Genomic DNA, 20,581 nt, shown 5'->3' on the forward strand with positions numbered 1-20,581 from the left:
CTCTTTCTTTCTTTCTCTTTCTTTCTTTCTTTCTTTCTTTCTTTCTTTCTTTCTTTCTTTCTTTCTTTCTTTCTCTTTCTCTCTTTCTCTCTTTCTTTCTGCCAGTCCTGGGGCTTGCACTTGGCCTGGGCACTGTCCCTGAACTTCTTTTGTTCAAGACTAGCACTCTACCACTTGAGCCACAACATCACTTTCAGCTTTTTCTGTTTATGTGGTACTGAAGAATTGAACCCAAGGCTTCATGAATGCTAGGCAAGCACCCTACCACTAAGCCACATTCCCTGCCCCAAGAAGTTTTTTCTTTGATAACTCTAATGAAAGAATATGGTAAAATGCATCTTGCAAATTCAAATTTTAGGACATCTGTAGTTTTCTAACTATTCTGAACAGAGTAGATGGTAAGAAAGGGAGGAGGTATCCCAGCTGAAGAACATAGAAGAATTGTCATCCTTCCTCTCTCTTCCCTCAGAGATGGGGGGGGGGGGGAGGTGTACGTTGGCATAGGGCTTGAACTTAAGGCTTGTCCCTTACCTTCTTCACTCAAGATTGATGCTCTGCCACTTGAAACACAGCTCTACTTTGGGCCCTGTGTGTGTGTGTGTGTGTCTGTGTGTGTGTGTCTGTGTGTGTCTGTGTGTGTCTGTGTGTGTCTGTGTGATTAATTGGAAATGAGTCTCTCAGACTTTCCTGCCTAGGCTGATTTCACAATCTTAAGATTATAGGAATGAGCCACCAGCACCTGGCTCCCTATCTCTCATTCTAGCCAGCTCTAATTTATTTCAATCTATATGCTTTGACAACTACAAAAACCTGAATAAATCTATCATAGATGATTCTATATCAGGAAAGAAAAAAAATGATAATTTATACCATCAAGTTTCAACTTTGATTACACACTAGAATTACTTGTGAGGGTCAAGATCCTGAGTTCCAAGCCATACCCAAACCATAAAACAATAAAACTGGCTCCTCCAGGGTGGCATTTTTCAAGTTCACAGTGACTCATTAGGGAACTTGGGCGGAGAACTGATGCTCAACATGATCTAGAACTCTCATGCCCTCCTCCTACCAAGAAATGTTATGGTAGGCAGCTGTGCCTACCGATGTCAGCAAAACAGCTCATTATCCATTTCTGCTGATACTTGTAAATGGGAGGCTGAGTCTCCCCATCACTACACCTTTCTTCTCAGCTGAGTATGGCTGCTCATACAGTGGTCCCCTCGCATCCAGTCAAACTGGAAGATGACTGGAAACATAGCTCAGTGGTAGAGTGTTTGCCTAGCAATATGAGGCCTTGAGTTCAACTTCTAGTAGAAGGGAGGAAGGCTAATTCAAACACAAATCAGGCAGGGCGACAATGTTTCATGCCTGTAATCCTAGCTACTCAGAAGGCTGAGATCTGAGGATCAAGGTTCAAAGCCAGCCTGGGAAGAAAAGTCTCCATGAGACTTATCTCCAATTAACTACCAAAAAACTGAAAGTGGTAGAGCGCTAGGCTTGGGCAAAAAGAGCCTAGGGATAGTGCCCAGGTCTTGAGTTTAAGACCTACCACTGACTGAGAACACACACACACACACACACACACACACACACACACACACACACACACGTTTAAGACCTACCACTGACTGAACACACACACACACACACACACACACATACACACACACACACACACACACACACACACACACACACACACACACACACACACACACACACACACACACACACACACACACACACACACACACACACACACACACACGTCAGAACAAAAGTCTCCTTCCCCTGATCTTTTCTGTGGCCTCAACAGGAAGCCAACTATTTACAGGCAGAGGTAAACTAGAAACATCTGCTGAAATGAGCTAGAATTCAAATAAGAGGGGTACTATTTTGTTTTGTTGGTTGTGGGGCTTGCACTCTAGCCTGGGTGCTATCCCTCAGCTCTTCAGCTCAAGGCTAGCTAGTGCTCTACCACTTGAACCACCACAGCTCTATGTCTGGTTTTCTGGTGGTTTACTGGAGTAAGAGTCACACAAACTTTCCTACCCGAGCTGGCTTTGAACCGTGATCCTCAGACCTTAGCCTTCTGAGTAGCTAGGATTACAGGCGTGAGCCACCAGCGCCCAGCTAATGTGGGTACTGTTAAGAACAAAGCCCAGGGCTGGGAATGTGGCTTAGTGGTAGAGTGCTTGCCTTGCATGCATGAAGCTCTGGGTTCAATTCCTCAGTACCACCTAAACAGAAAAAAAGCCAGAAGTGTTGCTATGGTTCAAGTGAAAGAGTGCTAGCCTTGAGCAAAAGAAACTCAGGCCCTGAGTTTAAGCACCAGGACTGGCCAAAAAAGGCAAAAGAAAAAAAAGCCCATCAAGCCATGTCTGCACATTCTTTTTGGTTTACTGGGGACTTAAATGACTGGACAAAAATTACAGGAAATTCCATTGTGTGCAATGATTTAATCGGCGCATAAGTCAAGGCCTCATTATGCTTCCTCCCTAGTCCTATCAGTAATGTCACCCAAGCATTCAGCCAGCCATCTCAGTCATTAAACACTTACTGGGCACCTGTACCATACAACACATTGGGCTAGCTATAGGGGGGTCAGCAGAGAAACTTAGCAGAAACTTAGCAGCCCCAAAGATACTCAAGGTGAAGAAGAGCCTTCACAATTAGGAGTGTACTAAGAGGTAAAAGGAACTGAAAGGACATTATTTCTACAGGTCAACTGTCTAGACTTTTAACACAAAGGGGCCCAATGCAATCCATAAGTCTCCACAGACTTCTGTAGAGGAAACCATAATGGTCAGAGCCTAGTCAACAGTACAGGAAGAGGACCATACCCCTGCTAAGAAGCAAAAGAACTTCATGATCAGGGCTAGGATGAGCAACATCCAATACTCAGCTAAGCTCAGAAATGTGAGGAGGGCCAAGCTGAGAATGCAGCTAGCCAGGGCTCATGAGCAATAATGAGTGCTTGTTATCCTAGGCAGCTGAGCCCAAGATGGGGTGGGCAGTCTTGCAGCCACAAGTGATGGGATGAAATCACCAAATATGACAACTTAGAGGGTACTGGAGGTGACTACCAGGGAATCCTGGGCCAGGCTACTACATCTGGAGCAGGAGTTGAGGGGTCAGTTCAGAGTGAGGGAAAGACATCAATTCAATGAACTTTAAAAAGAGACAGAGATCTTGGTGCCTAAGGCCTAGTCTTGTTCTAGGTAACTCATAAATCCTTTGGGGGGCAGTAGAAGTCACATTTCATTTTTTAAATACTCTTTGGGTAAGAAGTTGGACTGAACATTTTCTCATTCTGTTAATTATATATAATATCAATTATATATGTTATATAATTATATATAACATGCAATATATAATATCAAAAAGCATAACTTAAACTGAGCGCCACTGGCTCACGCCTGTAATCCTAGCTACTTAGGAGACTGAGATCTGAGGATCACGGTTCAAAGCCAGCCCAGGCAGGAAAGTCGGTGAGACTCTTATCTCCAATTAACCACCAGAAAACTGGAAGTGGTGCTATGGCTCAAGTAGTAGAGTACTCACCTTGAGCTGAAGAACTGAGGGACAGCGCCCAGGCCTAGAGTTCAAGCCGCACGACCAAGCAAATAAAATAAATACATTAAAAAAAAGGAGCAACTTAACTTTCCTCCTGAATCAAACAGAAGTGATGAGTTCTGAAGATGGCTTGAAGGTCTTGACACAAGTGGAATCTATAACTAACTATAAAAATGGGACAGGGGATGAAGGTATAGCTAGGTATATATAACACTTGCCTAGCATGTGTGAGAACGTTGACTCAGTACACAGAGACTATATATTTTTATATACCCAGATATATTTTTTTCAAAGTAAGTCCAGCACCAGTGGTTTAATTCTAGCTACTGAGAAGGCTGATTTCTGAAGATATTAAGACTCTTATCTCCAATTAATTAGCACAGCCAGAAGGCATGGCTCCAGTAGTAGAATGCCAGCCTTGAGAGAAAAAGCTAAATGAGAATGAAAGACGAGTTCAAGCCTAATACCAGCACCAAAAAAAAAAAAAAAAAAAAAATTAGAAACCGAAGAGGAGTTGGGGATTTGGCTTGGTGAAGGGCAAGGCCCTGAGTTTGATACAAGTCCAAGTCCTGGTTACAGTCCCCAAAGGTGGCTTGCATGTGACTGGCAGTGCTGGGTCCCATGTTTGGGGTTAGGGTGACACTGCACAAGTAGAGTGGGCTGTAGGTCTTGTCCCCCTGGGCAAGGACCCAGCTCTTCCATCTACAGGATGATGGATGAAGCAGGTGATTTCTTGAAAATTCCTTCCATTGCTTCCCAAAGTGAGCAATAGAAAGCAGGAACACCCAAAGGCTGGGTACTGCCCCCCTCACCCCCCCCCCCAGCAGCAAATGACACCTTTGTGCTTTTGTCATCTGTCACATCTCTTAGACACCTAGCATGAGCTGCCATCTCTCAATGCTAGTGGCCCCTCTTCTTCCCTGGAAGGCCTGGGTCTCCTCTTGCTGGGTGGTTATCTAGCAAGAACTGTTCTGTTTGGGGGCTGTGGTTTTGTTACTGTGACCTCCAGCTAGTGCTCTTTACAAAGTACTTGAAGGAAAGTAATGAAATAGCTGTACAGGTATGAAGCAGACAGAGCGAGGAGGCCCAATGAGGTTAGGCTCATCCTGTCTGGACTCTGGCACTCTGATCTTCTCCGAGCAGTGAGCATGATCTAGGGAGGGGCTGAGGAGCCCAAGTCAGTAAAAAGTACAAGCCGACCTGGGATAGACCCAGCCTGTCCTAGGTTTTTCACATCACCCATGTAAACATGAATTATCTTAGTTTTGGACCATATCACATCTGCAATGCTATGAAAATGCAACTTAAAGAGAACCTGAGCAGGTATTTGATTTAAGAACTCAATTATTGACAGCAGACCACAGGGATATAGATTACCCCACTTTACAGAAGAAATTGAAACTCAGGGAATGTAAATGTCACCAAAAATCCCACTGTGTATCTAGAGCCAGGACTTCAAACCCAGATCTGTCTGTTTCTAAAATCACACTTCCCACCAATTTAGTTTATCCTGGTGTAAAATGGAATTGCTGATAATCCAGCTGGAGCTCCATGAAGAAGAGATTCCCTGCTGGGGGCAGGGATCCAGAGAATAAAAGCAGACACACCTCTGCCCCCAAGGAGCTAGGAGACTGACAGTGTTGTTGCCTGGTGACAAGGCGGCCAAGGGGAGAGGGCTTGTGACCCAGTGCCAATGACACTTGTCAGGTCATTCAGAGGAAAGGTGGCTTCTGAAGGCTGGGTGGGTCTCAGGGGGCAGGGAGGAGGAGGAGGAAGGGAGGGAGGGGAGGGAAACATGGGCATGCAGGGGAGGTAGAGATGGTGGACAAGGCAGTGAGGAGCCAGGAGTGAGAAAGGGGTACACTGATCTGTCTCAAGGCTGGTGTCATTATTACTCCCTCACATGAATGAACAGACCAGGAACGTGTACAGTGGTTAACAATAACAACAAAAACAAATACCCAGGGTCTTCTGTTGCAGATCAGGGCAAGAAGGGATAAACAGACCCCAGCTCATCCTTTGGTATTTGTTCTGTCCCCTTCCCATCTTCCTAAGAAGGGATGAGATGTGAATTAGGCTGAAGATGTGTCCATCAGCCAAAGGATGGTTGCCTACCAAGTCAGGCAAAGGTCAAGAATGGCCCTGGAGTGCAAAGCTGTGTGAAGACAGAAAGGACCTTGCAGCACACCTCTCCTTTTCCCAAGGAGGAAACCGAGGCCTGGAGAGAACTGGCAGAGGTTCTGCCACATTCTCCACAATCCAGGGCAAGAGGATGATCCATTTTTAGCTTGATGAATTTATAGTCCCACTCCTAAGAGCAGTACATGAAAGAAAAGAACTATGAAGAATCTCATCACCCAGGAAGAACCACTGTTAACATTTTATGTAATTTTTTGCACTTAAAAGGCTTTTGAAGTACAATCAAATGGCACTATTTTAAATGCAAATGTAAAAAATGAAACATTTTAAAAACAGATTCAACTTGGTGAATGTTTTTTTGATCTCTGGGTAGAGAGCCTCTCTAAGCTTAAACAGGGAGAGAGAGAAAAAAAAACATGTTCACTTAAAGAAAATGAGTGAGATGAAAGAGACCTGGGGTCACTGTCGAGAAAAATGCTTACCAAGATGCAAAGTAGTGATCACCTATAATTAATAAAAGCTTACTTTGGAGGCTGAGATCTGAGGATCCTGGTCCCAAGGCAGCCAGAAGTGAGGCTCTAGTGATAAGAATGGCAGCCTTGATCAAGAAAAAGCTAAGAAGCCAGGTGCCGGTGGCTCACACCTGTTATTCTAACTACTCAGGAGGCTGAGATGTGAGGATGTGGTTCAAAGTCACCCTGGGCAGGAAAGTCCATGAGACTCTTATCTCTAATTAACCTACAGAAAACTGGAAGTGGTGCTGTGGCTCAAGTAGTAGAGTGCTCACCTTGAGTTGAAGAGCTCAGGGACAGAGTCCAGGCCCAGCGTTCACCAGGACAAAACAAACAAACAAAGGGAAGAAAGAAATGGAAGGAAGGAAGGAAGGAAGGAAGGAAGGAAGGAAGGAAGGAAGGAAGGAAGGAAGGAAGGAAGGAAGGAAAAAAATTTAAGGGACAGTACACAGGCCCCAAGTTCAAGCCCCCTGCTCACAAAAGTATAGATACCCATTAAGAGTTGGGACTCGCCGGGCGCCGGTGGCTCACGCCTATAATCCTACTCAGGAGGCTGAGATCTGAGGATTGCAGTTCAAAGAAGCCAGCCAGGGCATGAAAGTCCTTGAGACTCTTCTCCAAAAAACCACTAGAAAACCAGAAGTGGCGCTGTGGTTCAAGTGGTAGAGCGTTTGCCTTGAGCTGAAGAGCTAAGGGACAGCGCCCAAGCCCAGAGTTCAAGCCCCACGACCGACACACACACACACAAAAAAAAGAGTTGGGACTATTACAACTATTAAAAGAAGGAAAAAAAAAGAAATGAGAAATTAAGCTGCAGGCAAGTCATAGAGTGCTTATGTAGCAAGTGCTATGAAGAGGATGGAACTCAGACTGGCTTTTGTTTTTTCTTTCAAAGCTCTAACTTATGAGTCTGGTGTGGTAATCAGTGCCTGTCTATAATCCCAGCACTTGGTTGGAGGCAGGAGGACTGTGAAAGAGGCCAGTTTGGGCTACAGTGAGCCCTGGGGGGCGGGGGGGGGGGGGACACAAAAAAAAGACACTCTTTGTGTCTGTATATACATAAAATTCAAGATCGTAAATAAAAATCAGGTGGCTCATGCCTGTAATCGTAGCTACTCAGAAGACTGAGATCTGAGCATCACTGTTCAAAGCCAGCAGTGGCAGGAAAGTCTCTGACATTCTTACCTCCAATTAACCACCAGAAAACTGGAAGTGGCACTGTGGGTCAAAGTGGCAGAGTTCTAGCTTTGAACAAAAAAAGTTCCAAGGCTAGGATTTTGGCTCAGTGGTAAAGTGCTTGCCTAGCATGCATGACGCCTTGGGTTCAATTCCTCAGTACCATATAACCAGAAAAAGCCAGAAGTGGTAATGTGGCTCAAAGGGTAGAATGATAGCCTTGAGCAAAAGAAGTTCAGGGACAGTGCCCAGGCACTGAGTTCAAGCTCCATGACTGGCAAAAAAGAAAAGAGAAAAAAGATCCAGGATAGCGCCTAGACCCTTAGTTCAAGCCCCATGACCAACAAGAAAGAGAGGAGAGAGAGAGAGAGAGAGAGAGAGAGAGAGAGAGAGAGAGAGAGAGAGAGAGAGAGAGAGAGAGGAAAGAAGGAAGGAAAGAAGGAGGGAGGGAGTGAGGGAGGGAGGGAGGGAGGGAGAAAGGAAGGGAGGGAGGGAGGGAGGAAGGAAGAAAGGAAGGAAGGGAGGAAGGAAGGAAGGAAGGAAGGAAGGAAGGAAGGAAGGAAGGAAGGAAGGAAGGAGAAAAGCAGTGTATAGAGTTCTTCCACTGTTCAATGTGGTAACCACATAGGGTATTTAAAATAATACTAGAATGTAAGTTTATTTTTTTGGTGCCAGTCCTAGGACTTAAACTCATGGCCTGGCCATTGTCCCTGAGCTTCTTTTACTCAAGGCTAGCGCTTTACCACTTGAGCCATGACTCTACTTCCATCATTTTTGGTGCTTCATTCCAGGTAAGAATCTCAAGGATTTCCTGCCTGGGATGGCTTCAAAGCACATTTCTCAAATCTCTGCATCCAGAGCAGGTAGGATTACAGGTATAAGCTACTGGAACATGTATGTTTATTTTTAAATTGTTTGCATAAAATTTGAAATCAGGGCTGGCCTTCCTAGACAAGGGCTCTACCATTTGAGCCATATATACCAGCTCTTAAATTTGGATGCTAGTTTTAGTTGATAGACATTTAAATTTAAGCCAGGTGGCTCATGCCTGTAAACCTAGCTACTCAGGAAGCTGAGATCTGAGGATTCCAGTTCACCACCAGTACAGGCAAGAAAGTCCTTGAGAAATTATCTCCAATTAACCCCCAGAAAACCAAAAGTGGTGCTGTGGCTCAACTTGGTAGAGAGCTAGTCGACCAAAAATGCTCAGGGACTATGCCCAGGCCCTGAGTTCAAGCCCCATGATTAAAAAATTAAATTAAATTTAGTGTATACAGTCACCTTTTTTTGTTTGTTTGTTTGTTTGTTTTGGGGTCCGGTCGTGGGCCTGAACTCTGAGCCTGGGTGCTGCCCCTCAGCTCTTCAGCTCAAGGCTAGTGCTCTACCACTTGAGCCACAGCACCACTTACAGCTTTTTTTTTTTTTTTTGCTTATGGGTGCTGAGGAATTGAACCCAGGGCCTCAAGCATGCAGGCAAGCGCTTTACCACTGAGCCACCTTCCCAGCCCCTACAGTCACCTTTTTTAAATGTATGCAGAAGGGCTGAGAAACTCCCACATCATCAGTACTTAATAGCTGTGTGACTCACAGACTTGCCATAACCTCTGGAGGCATCAAATCTACAGAACCAGGACTGAAGAGAATAACAGATGTCTCCAATTGTGTGGGTCAAGGAGATACCAGATCATGGATGTGAAGTTCCACAGCCTTCACTCTCAGCACCAGATCTGACATTTGCACAGCCATGGGGCCAAAATAAGCATGTTTGGGCCTCACATAGGGTTCCACTTTGCTAGAAGCAAATTAGTCCAACCCATAATAAATTATTAAGGGCCTGGTGTGAGGACACATGCCTGAAATCCCTACACTTGGGAGGCTGAAGCAAGCAGTTTGCAAGTTTGCAGCAAGTCTAGGCTCCAGAAGAAACCCTCCTCCGCAAACTTAAAAAAAGGTAAGAATTGGAACCCAGCCAGGCGCCGGTGGCTCACACCTGAAATCCTAGCTACTCAGGAGACTGAGATCTGAGGATCACGGTTCAAAGCCAGCCTGGACAGAAAAGTCTGTGAGACTCATCTCCAATAAACCACTAGAAAACCGGAAGTGGCGCTGTGGCTCAAGCGGTAGAGTGCTCACCGTGAGCTGAAGAGCTGAGGGACAGCGCCCAAGCCCAGAGTTCAAGCCCCATGACCGACCAGAAAAAAAAAAAAAAAAGAATTGGAACCCAAACCTAGGCTAAGTATATACCCCAGTAAAATGAAAATGTGTACCTGCACAAAAAACAAAACTCTATATAAAATGTTTCGCAGCATTGACAATAATATCCAAAAGAACTAGCCAAGCAGGGCACTGGTGACTCACATCTGTAATCCTAGTTACTCAGGAGGCTGAGATCTGAGGATTGTGCTTCAAAGTCATCCCAAGCAGTAAATTCTGTGAGGCTCTCATCTCCAATTAACCACCAGAAAACCAGAAATGGAGCTGTGGCTAAAAGTGGTAGAGTACTACCTTGAGCAAGCCCCAAAACCAACAAAAAATACCCATAATGCCTAGTAGCTGGATCTTCATAGTGGACAGTATATGGAGTGCTCATTCACGCGAGTATTGAGCCAGAAAAAGGCTGATGCACTGGCGCATGCTCCAAGTTTCAGCATTGGCTGAAAGATGAGAGCTTCACATGAGGTGAAAGAAGCCAGTCACAAAGGACCACACACTGAATGGCAAATCCTGGAACAGAAAAGTATTTGTGAGACTAAACCCTGCCAGTTACTTAGGGCTTAGGGAGGTGGGGAGAAAATGGAATGGCAGCTGAGCTGATTTTCTTTTGGCAGTACTAGGGTTTGAACTCAGGACCTCATCACTTGCTAGGCAGGTGCTCTGCCACTTCAGCCACACCTCCGGTCTTTTTTGCTGTAGAGTGTTTTGTTTTTTGCCAGGGAACACCCTCAGCCTTACCTACTGACAATTCTCCTCCCAAGTAGCTAGGATGACAGGTAGGAGCCACTACACCCTGTCTGGGTATGGATTTACTAAGCTGATGTGTTGTGGCAATCGTTGCATATTTGTGAATACAGCAAAAGCCATTGTACTGTACACCTTAGGCAAATAAATTGAATGCCATGTTCATACTCTCAAGGTGTTAACAGAAAAAAGTTGTTGCAGGGCTAGGGATTGAACCCAGACCCTTGTGCATGTTAGGCAATCCTCTACCACAGAGCCACATTCCCAGTCCAAAAGAGAGCAGTAAGACTAAAAGGATATGCCATTCACGGTAAGATCAGCACAGGTGCAAACAAGGCAGAATGTGAAATTTTCATCATCCAATTATAGCTGATAATGTGAACTTAAGTTTTAACACACATACTGCATTTTACAATTACTCAGTTATTTGAGAATAAAGACCCTCAACATAAACCTCAGAAGAAAGGGGCTGGGAAGGTGGCTCAGTGGTAGAGCACTTGCCTTGCATGCATAAGGCCCTGGGTTTGATTCCTCAGCACCACATAAGCAAAAAGAAAAAAGCCGGAAGTGGCACTGTGGCTCAAGTGGTAGAGCGCTAGCCTTGGGCTGAAGAGCTGAGGGCCAATGCCCAGGCCCAGAGTTCAGGCCCCAAAAAAACAAAACAAAAATAAACCTCAGAAGAGATGAGAACCAATGAGTCTGGTCCACACAGACACTTCCTACTACTGAGTGGATCTACCCCAAAACCCACATAGTAGAGGGTGTCTACACAACCCACCTCACCCTCCCATGGGGAAGGGAGCACCTCTAATTAGAAAAGATCAATTTTGTTGATTCTCAGCTCTTCAAGGAGGGACAAAAGAAGCTGCACAGATGAAGGTGTCCAAGGAAGGAGTCTCATGCTGGTAGTTCACACCTGTAATCCTAGCTACTCAGGAGACTGAGGATCATAGTTCAAAGCCAGCCTAGGCAAGAAAGTCTGGGAGACTCTCATCTCCAATTAGCCACCAAAAAAGTGGAAGTAGAGTGGTGGCTCAAAATGGTAGAGCACTAGTCTTGAGTGAAAATGCTCAGGGACAGCACCCAGGTCCGGCATTCAAACTCCACGACCCAATGGGCTGGGAAGGTGGCTCAGTGGAGGAGCGCTTGCCTTGCACGCCTGAGGCCCTGGGTTCTATTCCTCAGCACCACATAAGCAAAAAGAAAAAAGCCGGAAGTGGCGCTGTGGCTCAAGTGGTAGAGTGCTAGCCTTGAGCTGAAGAGCTGAGGGACAGCACCCAGGCCCAGAGTTCAGGCCCCACGACTGGACCCAAAAAAAAAACAAACAAACAAACTCCATGACTCCCCCAAAAAAGTTGGGGGAGAGGATTAAAGGCTGCTGACCTTTTCTATCTGGCTGGGGTTGCTACATGAATTACTGCTTTCATCCAAGGGATATTTCCATAGATAGCCAGTGCTCAGGTTATTACATCAGAGTTCTCTAGGGATGGAGAAACACAAATTCCAGATTTTTTTTTTCTTCTCATAAGCCAAGCAAACCACTTCCTTTTATTGGCCTGAGCAAGCCTGGTAGAGATGGTATGAGTGGCTATACAGAAGAGAACAAGAAGCTGCTTTATTATCCAAGTCAGTGTCTGTCCAACTAAGAGTTAGGTACTAAGATGATTCAGGGGGAAATGAAAATGATGAAACTTTATAGAAATGTGCGATTTGGGGCTGGAAAGGTGGCATAGTGGCAGAGTGCTTGCCTAGCATCCATGAAGCCCTGGGTTCAATTCCTCAGTACCACATAAGCAGAAAAAGCTGGAAATGGAGCTGTGGTAGAGTACTAGCCTTGCAAACAAAGCTCAGGACAGTGCTAAGGCCCTGAGTTCAAGCACCAGGACTGGCAAAAGGAGGAGAAGGAGGAGGAGGAGGAGGAGGAGGAGCAGGAGGAGGAGAAAAGATAATCAAAGAAGAAATGTGGGATTTGGAGTAAGTAACATCTGGGTTTGAACTTCACCTTTAACCCTGAGTTAAATTCAGTTACATCATCTAAGACTGAGGTAGCAAATAGGCTTGGTACAAACTTTAAGTGAAAAATCCTATAATATGGGTGGTAATTACTATTACTTCTCCTTCAGGAGAGAGGAAGTGGGAGAAAAGCATAGAGAAAGGAGAGAAGGTTCCTGAGAAAAAGACACCTACCTTGCTCAGGATGAGACACAGGCAGTAAGGTTTCCAAGTTGTACAGAGGTTCTAATCCTAGACCAGGAGGGAACTCTAGAGTTCTCGCAGCTAAGCCCTAACCTATCCCACCATGTCCTCCTTCCAGACCAGGAGCTGGTAGCTCATGCTTTTAATTCTAGCTACTCCAAAGACTGAATCAAAGGATCAGGATTCACAGCCAACCTGGGCAGGAAAGTCCAGGAGACTCAACAAGTCAATTAACCACTATAAAAGCTAGAGTGGAGCTATGGCTCAAGTAGCAGAACTCCAGCCTTGAATTTAAAAAAAGACAGTGCCCAGAACTTGAGTTTAAGCCTCAGGAACAGCAAAAAGAAGAAAAAGAAAGCAAAATCTCCCTCTAGCTCTCACAGCAGAGGGGGTCTGACGCTCCCATCTCACCCCCCACTGGCAAGGGAGTACTTCTGATTAGAGGAGATCAACTAGGTTGTTTCTCCCTCTCCAAGCAGCAGGACAAAAGCAACAGCACTGATCAAGGTGTCCAAGGAGGGTAAAGAGCTGCAGTGCCACATTCAGCTAGACCCTGCCGGGCATCAGTGCAAAGCAGACCAACACCGCCCTGACCTACACACTCAGGGAAATGTCCAGTACTATAAGTAGCAACTAATAGTCCCAGGAAAACTACCAGCTGCCTGTCAGTCATTCAAATCTGTTGTCTTCTCTCCCATCCTCGGCCTTCACTTCTTTTTTCTTTTTTCTTTTTTCAGAGCTGAGGACCGAACTCGGGGCCTTGCGCTGAGCAGGCAGAAGCTCTTCCGCTGAGCTAAACCCCCAGCCCCTGCCTTCACGTCTTGAACAAAGTCCAGCATATTTTTAGAGATAGTTCTGGTCAAGGATGATGAAACTAATGAAAATAAAAAGATGGACAGCTGTGGCTCACACCTGTAATCCTAGCTACTTAATAGCCTAAGATCTGAAGTTCAAGCTTGAAAGCCAGCCCAAGCAGGAAAAGTCTGAGACTCTTATCTCCAATAAATAACAAAACAAAACAAAACAAAAAAACAGAATTGGAGTTGTGTCTCTACCACTTTAGTAGATTGTCAGTCTTGAGTATAAAAGCTAAGGGACAGCACTCATGCCCTGAGTTCAACCTCCAGTAGCAGCACCAAAAAAGAAAAAGAGAAAAAAAAAAAACCAAACCTGCTAGTCACACCTTCTCGATGATCACCTCCAGTAATCCTAACCAGAATCCCAGACAGCAAATACGAATATAAGCAATGATTCAAGCAGTTTACCCAAAGCCTGCTGTCTGCCAACCTAGGATCAGGGCAGAAGCTTAGGAAGTTGATTCTGAAGCCCTTCCCTACTATACTGCCCAGCCTTTCCTCAAAGGAAGATGATTTCTGTCTCACAGAAGTTGATTATAAGATACAGCCTGAGGCTTTAGTTCTGCAATGCATTCTGCATTTCTCCAGAGTGATCTTCCCAAAATAGAGGTAAAGAAACTTTGTTACACGTTTGGAGAAACCCAGAAAAAAGTTTTCCAAGTAACAACTGATAGGCTCAATAACTCTTCAGCTGCTTCCCCCACATCCCAGGATCCAGCACCTCTCATTCACCTAGAGGATAAGGCAAGGACAAGACAAGGTTATGTTTGGGGCCCAGCACCTTTGCCAGCACGTCCTTCTGACTACAGTTCCTGGCAAGTGCTGGACTCAAAGCAACTGCTAACACTTCCAAGCTCACAGTTAAAGGGCAGTCAACACCTTTATCTACAGAAGCACTTAGACCTACTTCAAAGTGTCCAGTATAAATATTGCTTAAGCATCTTTAAGTTTCCCTAGGGAAGAATAGAACTACATAGTAGGCACAAATTCCAGTGATCTGTTTTAAAATTAGCCAGAGGCTAAAGTCCCTCAGGGAGTAGGATGCAAGTCTCCCAGAGGGAGGATTCAGGAAGCTAGTGGTCTGAGCTACACACTGTGTAAGAACCACTATGAGTGTAATGTCTGAACAGGTGAAGCACACATGCTCCACTCCACTACACATTCTTTTCCATTTATCTTCTAAGCCCTTATTTAGCTCACACCTGAAGGTAAATTGCCTGAAGGCAGAAGCCCTGCATGGGTGTCCCCATCCCTGCAGAGACCACAGTACTGACTTGGGACAAACTACGGAACCATAACTCAGTGCTCCATGCTTCCTGTAGGCCTCTCTCTCTATCTTGTCTTCAGCCCCTCTGCCTGAACTTCTCTGCAGAGGTCATGGTCCCCCTCTCCTCACACTGGAGTGATAGAACCCAAGCCAAGGGGCAGAGAAGCCAAAAATGGTTCCTGTCTGATCCAGTAATTAATGGAGCTAGGCAGCCAGCCCAAACTCTCAGAACATTTCTCAATCACTGGGCTTCAATGCCACTGCCAAGTTCTACTCCATTTCCCTGGGTGGAGTGGGCCAAGAAAACAGTCGAGTATATCACTACATCAGAAATCATGGGCTAGCTGCCAAATCTCTGGAGGGTGCAGAAGGCTCATGTCACTGCTTTTATTAGGCCCAATCTAACCAGCCAAAATGGTGCCACTTCTACCACCAGCACCTTGCAAACAGCAAAGGGGCTTCTGCTTGTAGAATTTGACACAAAAGGAAACTAATGTTGAGAGAACATGCATTGGAACAGGGGATGTGGATGAAGTGAGGCCCTGAGTTTACTGAATTCCCAGTATGGGGCATAGAAGGGGAGGAGGTGGGACAGACAGCCATGTGCTAAGTGGAGGGTTTCCAGAGGTGACTAACATCAATCACACAGACCTGACCTTGAGATGAAAGTGCCAGAGCCAAGCCCAGGGTCCAAATGACACTATTCAGAGGCAACTGGAACTCCTTCAGGAGTCCTGCAGAACATTCTGTTGTTGGTTGAACAGTATCCTGGGTTTGCAAGGGAGGAGACAAACTCCTGTGTAACATTCCCTTGGGTCTGATGAAACTATCCTCAAGGACAGAGTAACTCACAGGCTTTTCCTCAGGAGGGAAAACCTGGGAGGACAAATGTGTATGAGAGACTTGTTTCCATTGTATTTTACTGCCCCTTTGGGTTTTCAAACCCTGTTCATGTTGGACTGAGGCTACATGTCAGTGGTAGTGATTGTCTCAAATACCAAAGCCCAGGGTTCCATCTCCAGTATCTACGTTTGTATTATCTAATTAAATACAACTATATTTTAAAAAGTCAGTTTGGTAGCTGAGTAGAAGAAGATGTTCTTAGCATCCAAGAGGCCCTGGGTCCAATCTGCATCATCAGGAAAAGTTATCTTTTCTTACATATCATTTTTTACTTAGCACATGCCAGGCACCAGGAGAGATGTTAAGTCTCAGGGGCTGGTAGTGAAGAATGGAGAAAATTAAATGTCAATCCAGACCCAAGTGCTGTGTTTCATGCCTGGAGTGCTAGCTACTCAGGAGGCTCAGATATCAGGACTTAGGTTTGCAGCTAGCCCAAGCATAAAAATCCAAGAGATTCTTATATCCAATTTTGCCAACCTTGGGTGAAAAAGCTAAGGGAGAGCTCCCTGATCCATGCTTAAAGCCTTCACACACACACACACACACACACACACACACACACACACACACACACACACACACACACACACACACACACACACACACACACACACACACACACACACACACAAGCTAAGGGAGAGCTCCCTGATCCATGCTTAAAGCCTTCACACACACACACACACACACACACACACACACACACACACACACACACACACACACACACACACACACACACACACACACACACACAAGTTTACCAAAGGCCAAGTGAGAAATCAGATCCTCCCATACAAGCCTGGGCAAGAAAGTCCTTGAGACTCACCTCCAACTGACCCCTAAAAGCTGGAAGTGGAGAGACTCACCTCCAACTGACCCCTAAAAGCTGGAAGTGGAGCTCTAGCACAAGTAGTTTTATACTCCTCTTGAGCAAAAAAGCTAAGGGACAGAGCAATGGTCCTGAGTTCAAGTCCCAGTACTCATACCCAAATGAAAAAAGAAGTCAATCCAGAACAGTGGAAGATGCCAGCAACAAGAGCCCTGCCAGAAGCTACTGGCTTTGTGGGATGGAAACCAGGTCAGGTTTCCTGAAGAAGTACTTTCTGAGCCAAGTCTTAAAGGAAGACTAAGATCAATTACCTCCTCCCCACGCGGACAACAGTGGGAGAAGCCTGAGCTTAGTGTGAGGTAGGACACAGAAGCAGGCCTTAGCTGAACAGCACTGAAAGCTCATCATGGCCCCTAAGGGGAAAGAATGCATAGCCTGGGGAAAGAGCATGGTAATGCCAGGCTATCTTCTGCCTCCTTTCCTCCCAGGCTCCTCTCCTTTCCCCCAAGCACCAAGGACTCCTCCAGGGGTTGGCTAAGCAAGGGCACTCAGAGCTGACAGCAGGGAAGGGCCTGGAGGAGCACCTGGCACCAAGTGCTTTATCCACCACGTTCCGATTAAAGCCCAGGGGCAGGACAAGCCTTTGCAAACACCTTCCCCGAGAATGCCCCACGTCCCTGGGAGCAAGGCCTCTCTGAACTTGGACTTGCTTCCGGATACAATCTCGTAGAGTCAGAGACAAGTGAGGTCTGTCTTGTGCCAGCCGCTGCGGAGACCCGGGCAGCCGCTGGTGCCTCCGTTTCCCCCACACCAGAACTGCAGGAAGCACGCGGGCGCCTGGGTCAAGCGCTCCAGCCTGGCGCTGCGCTGCGCAGGGCGGAGAGGGTCCTCCGGGTGCTGCGCGGAACGTGCGGGAGGCGCGCGGGAGGCGCTGGGCGCGCGGCCGCCCTCGCGCAGACAGGTGCCCGGCACGCGCGCGGCCTCCCGGCGCGGTCCCCGCGGGCTCCCGGGCCCAGCGCCTCCCGGCGCCAGCCTCGGCGCGGCCTCCCGGCGCGCGGTGCCCAGCCCGGCCGACGGCTCTCCGGCCCCGCCTCCGCGCGCGGTGCCCACGCCGTGACGGGGGCGCGCGGCCCCCTGGCCGCAGCCGGGCTTCCTGGAGGCGGGGCTCGCGCCGGCCGCCCGCCGCCCTCCGGCCGGACACTCACCAGTTCCCCGAGCCCACGATGCACACTTTCAGTGGCGCCTCTGCCATGGCCAAGCCGGTTCGATGCATCCCTGCCCGGGTCGCCCCGGCCTAGCTGGAAGCGGCGCACCGAGACCCCACCCTGGACCGCCTCCGGGCCAATGGCCACCGCCACCCCGCCCGGGCGCCCCCGGGCCACAGCTGACAGCCGCGAGGCCCCGCCCCGCCACTCCCAAGAACCCCTGCGCACGCCGGGCCAGGGCCTGGCGGCCGCTCCCAAACCCCACCCCTTCCCGAGGCATTTCGGGAAGTGTAGTCCACGCCCCGCCCTCGTGCACAGCCTTGCCTTTGGGCAGCACTAGCTATCTCTGCTCTGGAGTTTGAGCTGGTTGCACCCTCAGGGACAGGGGAGGTCCGACCCAGCCCCTGGAGTCCTCCTACTCGCCTGTCCTCCCCTTGTGCTACAGGAACTGCTACTGCCATTTGGTGCCCTGGGGTCGAGTTTCAAAGTTCAACCCCAAAGTGACTGGGACTTGACAAATCTCCCTGAACACACCTGTCTCTCCAGCCTCTAGCTCAGGAACAACACATAGGCAGGCAATTCGAAACTTCCCTGTGAACTTGGATCCTCTGAGGCCTGTGGCACTGGAGGGTTGGAGACTAATCTATGTAGAGGCAAATCCGGAAATTGAATGGAGGTGAGGGGACAGGGGTCACACTCACACTCTTCAGGGCAGGCCTTGGCTCCTCCTAGTCTTGGCAGGTCTGACTGGCCCTTGTTTGCGTTGGTTTGTGGCTGGTTCTTTTTTTTATTTTCCTTGTTTTTAATGGTGACCATCGTGGGGCTTGAACTCAGGCCTGGACACTGTCCCTGAGCTTCTTTTGCTCAAGTCCAGCACTACCACTTGAGCCCCAGCTCTTGTTGTGAAGGCTTATTAGATATAAGAGTCTCAGGAAAGGCTGGGAATGTGGCTTAGTGGTAGAGTGCTTGCCTAGCATGCATGAAGCCCTGAGTGTGAGTCCTCAGTACCTCATAAACAGAAAAAAACAGAAGTGGCATTGTGGTTCAAAGGTAGAGCTCTAGGCTTGAGCACAGATATTTTCAGGGATAGTGCCCAGGCCCTGAGTTCAAGTCCCAACACTGGCAGAAAAAATTTTAAACTGCAATCCTCAGATCTCAGCCTCTTGAGTAGCTAGATTATAGGCATGAACTACCATGTAAGGCTGTCATTTGTGGCTCTAAGACATGCTTTCCTCTGTCCTAAATAAGGACATGATTCATTTTGAGTGTCATTCTGCAATGACACTGAACTAGATGCTGTCTGAGAAGGATATGATTGTTGAAAACAGGTTACACTATTACTGCTCTCACTGGAGCTAGCTTAGGGATAGCCCTAGGTTCAGGCAACCCAGATCAATTACATCAGAATCTTGAGAGGCAGGTCTCAGATTTTAATTTTTTGTGTGTGTGCCAGTATTGGGGCTTGAACTTACGGCTTCATACTACTTAGCTTTATCTAATCCAGGTTGGTATTCTATCACTTGAGCCATACCTCCACTTGGAGCATCTTGCTGGTTAATTAGCGATAAGAATCTTAGGGGCTTTTCTGCCCATCTTGGCTTTGAACTTTGATCCTCAGATCTCACCCTCCTGAGTAGCTATGTCTATAGACATGAGGCTCCAACACCATCCCAGATATTTCTCTCTTTTTTGTTTCTTTTTAAAGTTCAAAAAGTGATTGCAAAAAGAAACACCTAGCTGGTTGCAGGTCATCCTAGCAACTCAGGAGACATACATCTGAGGATCAGTGTTCATAGCCAGCCCAGGAAAGAAAGTCTGTGAGGGCTGGGAAGGTAGCTCAGCGGTAGAGTGCATGCCTTGCAAGCATGAGGCCCTGGATTCGATTCCTCAGCACCACATAAACAGAAAAAGTCGGAAGTGGCGCTGTGGCTCCAGTGGTAGAGCGCTAGCCTTGAGCTGAAGAGCAGAGGGACAGTGCCCAGACCCAGAGTTCAGGCCCCATGACCGGCAAAAAAAAAAAACAAAAAAAAAAAAAAACAAAGTCTATGAGACTCTTATCTCCTATTAACCCTCCAGAAAACAGGAAGTAGAGCTATGACTCAAAGTGTTAGAATGTTAGCTTTGGGCTGGGAAGGTGGCTCAGTGGTTGAGCACTTGCCTTGCATGCCTGAGGCCATGGGTTCGACTCCTCAGCACCACATAAGCAAAAATTAAAAAGCCGGAAGTGGTGCTATGGCTCAAGTGGTAGAGCGCTAGCCTTGAGCTGAAGAGCTGAGGGACAGCGCCCAGGCCCAGAGTTCAAGCCCCATGACCGACAAAAAAAAAGAAAAAAAAAAAAAAAAGAATGTTAGCTTTGAGCAAAAGAGCTTAGCATCCAGGCCCTGAGTTCAAACCCCTTGACCAAACAACAACAACAAAAAGTAAAGAAACCCAAAAACCTGTCATCCCAACATTTACTTGGTGTCTGGGTTAGAGGCCAACCTGAGCTACATAAGGTCATCTTATCTCAAAAGGCGGAGAAGGGATAACAGATAAAGAGCTTTAGAACAAAAAATCTATGGACATTGTCTAAAGAAATGAATACTCTAGCTTGTAGAAAAATTCCAAGCCTATTAGCTTGATGAAAGCAGATTCACTATTAGGTTACTTTGGGACTCTAGGTGAAAGAATTATCTGATGTTTCCTGTACTTAAGTACAGAAATACTTCAATGAGGGTTGGGAAGGTAGCTCAGTAGTAGAGTGCTTGCCTGCATGCTTGAGGCCCTGGGTTCAATTCCTCAGCACCACATAAGCAGAAAAAGCCAGAAGCGGCGCTATGGCTGGAGTGGTAGAGCACTAGCCTTGAGCTGAAGAGCTGAGGAACAGCGCCCAGGCCCAGAGTTCAAGCCCCACAACCAAAAAAATAAATAAATAAAAATTAAAAAAATTCCAAACTTATAAAATGCACTTATCCAGTGAA

The 20,581-nt window shown here is 47.0% G+C and overlaps 1 protein-coding gene across 1 annotated transcript in view; it reads right to left on the minus strand.

The window, feature by feature from the left end:
• The window catches only part of Gpd1l (glycerol-3-phosphate dehydrogenase 1 like), a 58,253-nt gene extending 40,454 nt beyond the window's left edge, over positions 1–17,799 (minus strand). The window contains exon 1 of the mRNA XM_070006486.1: positions 17,622–17,799. Within this exon, the coding sequence (XP_069862587.1) occupies positions 17,622–17,689 (68 nt within the window). The 5' untranslated portion in view covers positions 17,690–17,799. The remainder of the gene's footprint in view (positions 1–17,621) is intronic.
• Positions 17,800–20,581: the final 2,782 nt, after the last annotated feature.

Source organism: Dipodomys merriami, unplaced genomic scaffold (genome assembly GCF_024711535.1).
Source record: "Dipodomys merriami isolate MVZ:Mamm:240054 unplaced genomic scaffold, mDipMer1.0.p SCAF_7, whole genome shotgun sequence".
In the NCBI taxonomy this organism is placed as follows: Eukaryota; Metazoa; Chordata; class Mammalia; order Rodentia; family Heteromyidae; genus Dipodomys; species Dipodomys merriami.